The following is a 2,137-nucleotide window of genomic DNA, read 5'->3' as shown; positions in this document are numbered from 1 at the left end:
ATTTTCTCTGCAGATTCTCATCTCAAAGGACAATGCTTCTAAAAACTATTTGCCAAAATTGTTCCAAAAGAGTTTCCTTGCAATTCCTTGGCCTTCTTTACAAATCGTCGTCTGTTTCTACTTTGTGTTTCAAAGAATTTCACAACCAACTAAAGAAAACTGTTGGTTTTCAAATATCTTCCCTCCATCAGTACTTACCATTTTATCAGAATCAAAACAATTTGGTCCAAGGAAAAAATCAAAAAGTTCAGTTCCTGAAAAAAAGTTATTCTTCCCTCCAAGAAGATAAATATACCCCAGTTTTTCAACATCAAGAAACTGAAAATGAGCATTTTTATAATTATTTATCTCACAACCAAGAATATCAGTCGTTCTTTTTACCTCGGGTATATATCAAACATTGTAGTCAAAACCAAACTACAGACTTGAATGATTTTCTTCATAACTTTCAGACATATTCTCCAACACAGATCCTTGATAAATTCCACAATTTATCAAAATTCTCAGCAGAAACGCGTCATAAGTTATTCACAAATAAAATATTTCTTGAAATTTGTCGACTTCTGATTGACCAACTGCCAAAATGGAATACTGAGCAATTATTTCATTATATGAACATTATAATTCATTTTGAATTCCGGTCCAGCTCAACAAAGCAACAACAAAAGATTGGTGTCCAAATGGCTAAGGTCATTGATAACCAATGTGTATTACATTCAAAGGATTTTACTTTAAAGCAATTCTTTCAAGCAAATGATTTCTTTTTTTTACTCCATTATTATAGAACATGTAAGTTCAAGCATACATTTTTTGGAATTATTGAAGACCGGTTATTAAACAAGCATGAAATAGTTCTCAGTTTGTTCTATGCCAATCTTGCCCGCCAAATGCCTTTGGAAATTACTGTTCAAATACTTCAATGTCTACCTTCAATTTCAGAAAGTCTCTCTATTGAAGAAACTGCAATTATTTGTCTTGGATTTTTCAAAACCAAAAAACAAATACGTAACTCAGATTTTCTTGAAGCCTCTGCAAAAAAACTTAATGAAAGTCTTGAACAAGCTGATTCATTGACTGTAGCTTCAATATTTAAAGGTTTCCAAATATCTTGTTCAAAGTCTATAGATAAAACTATGTTGCCATTATTCCATGAGCTGGATGACCTGATAAATCCCATCTCTAAACACCTCCATCAATACACTTACTCAACATTCATGCACATCATACTTTTTTTCCACAACATTCATTTTGTCAGTGATGAATTTTTAGCAAATGTAAAAAATCGACTTAATTTTGAAGAGTTTTTCAAGTATAGATTGAAAGATATCACAAAAATCTGCTTTTCTGTAGCCAATCTTGAACCTGTTTTAGGACCAATTCCTGAGTTTTGGGATAAGATACTACAGGAACTGGAGTCTGGAAAGCGAAAGAATGAAATTTTGCAACACCCTCAATGTTTGTTAAATATTTTAGTCGCCATGACATTTCTAGATCTTTATCCCTTCCAACTCATTGACTTTATCTTCCAACCTAAAATGCTGGAACAAATTCATGATTTACGAAAAAGTAAGGATTCCTTTCATTTTTGTCATATTTACCTTTTTATATCTGCTATTTGTGTTTTTGAGGTTTGTAAATTAGTTCCAGGTAAAAGAAATATCTTTTAGAAATTCTCTGTTAAGTTGTCTGATGGGTTATTGAAAAAACTAATTTGAAAAAGAATCTGTAACATGAACAAACAAAGCATAATTAAATGAAATTAACAACACAAACATGGTTCTGTGATTAAGAAGTTTACTTCCTGGTGGTATGATTTTTGATTCACTCCCACTACATGGCACCTTGGACAAATGTCTTGTACTATAGCCTTTAGCCAACCAAATCCTTGTGAGTGGAGTTGGTTGATAGAAAGTAAAAGAAGCCTGTCATGTGTGTTCTTGTCTTGATATTTCATGTAGATTGTAACCAAATCGTCACCAACATACAAGCAGTATCATTTGTGAAAATGTGTCCAGCCATCATGCTGTTTGTGCTCAAAAGTCTAGGGAAAATATTATGTTGCATGAAAACAAGTGATAGCTGTGACTGGAAGTTACTGTGTGTATATGTATGTGTGAGTGTCTATATATATATATAT

At 32.3% G+C, this 2,137-nt stretch overlaps 1 protein-coding gene across 2 annotated transcripts in view; it reads left to right on the top strand.

The window, feature by feature from the left end:
- Positions 1 to 2,137, top strand: part of LOC106875904 (FAST kinase domain-containing protein 5, mitochondrial) — a 15,654-nt gene that overhangs the window by 5,560 nt on the left and 7,957 nt on the right. For both annotated transcript variants that reach the window (XM_014924221.2, XM_014924220.2), the window contains one exon: positions 14 to 1,566. In XM_014924221.2, the coding sequence (XP_014779707.1) occupies positions 33 to 1,566 (1,534 nt within the window). In that variant the 5' untranslated portion in view covers positions 14 to 32. The remainder of the gene's footprint in view (positions 1 to 13; positions 1,567 to 2,137) is intronic.

The sequence above is a fragment of the Octopus bimaculoides genome, chromosome 10 (genome assembly GCF_001194135.2).
Source record: "Octopus bimaculoides isolate UCB-OBI-ISO-001 chromosome 10, ASM119413v2, whole genome shotgun sequence".
Classification (NCBI taxonomy): Eukaryota; Metazoa; Mollusca; class Cephalopoda; order Octopoda; family Octopodidae; genus Octopus; species Octopus bimaculoides.
This window is presented reverse-complemented; position numbering and strand designations above follow the sequence as displayed.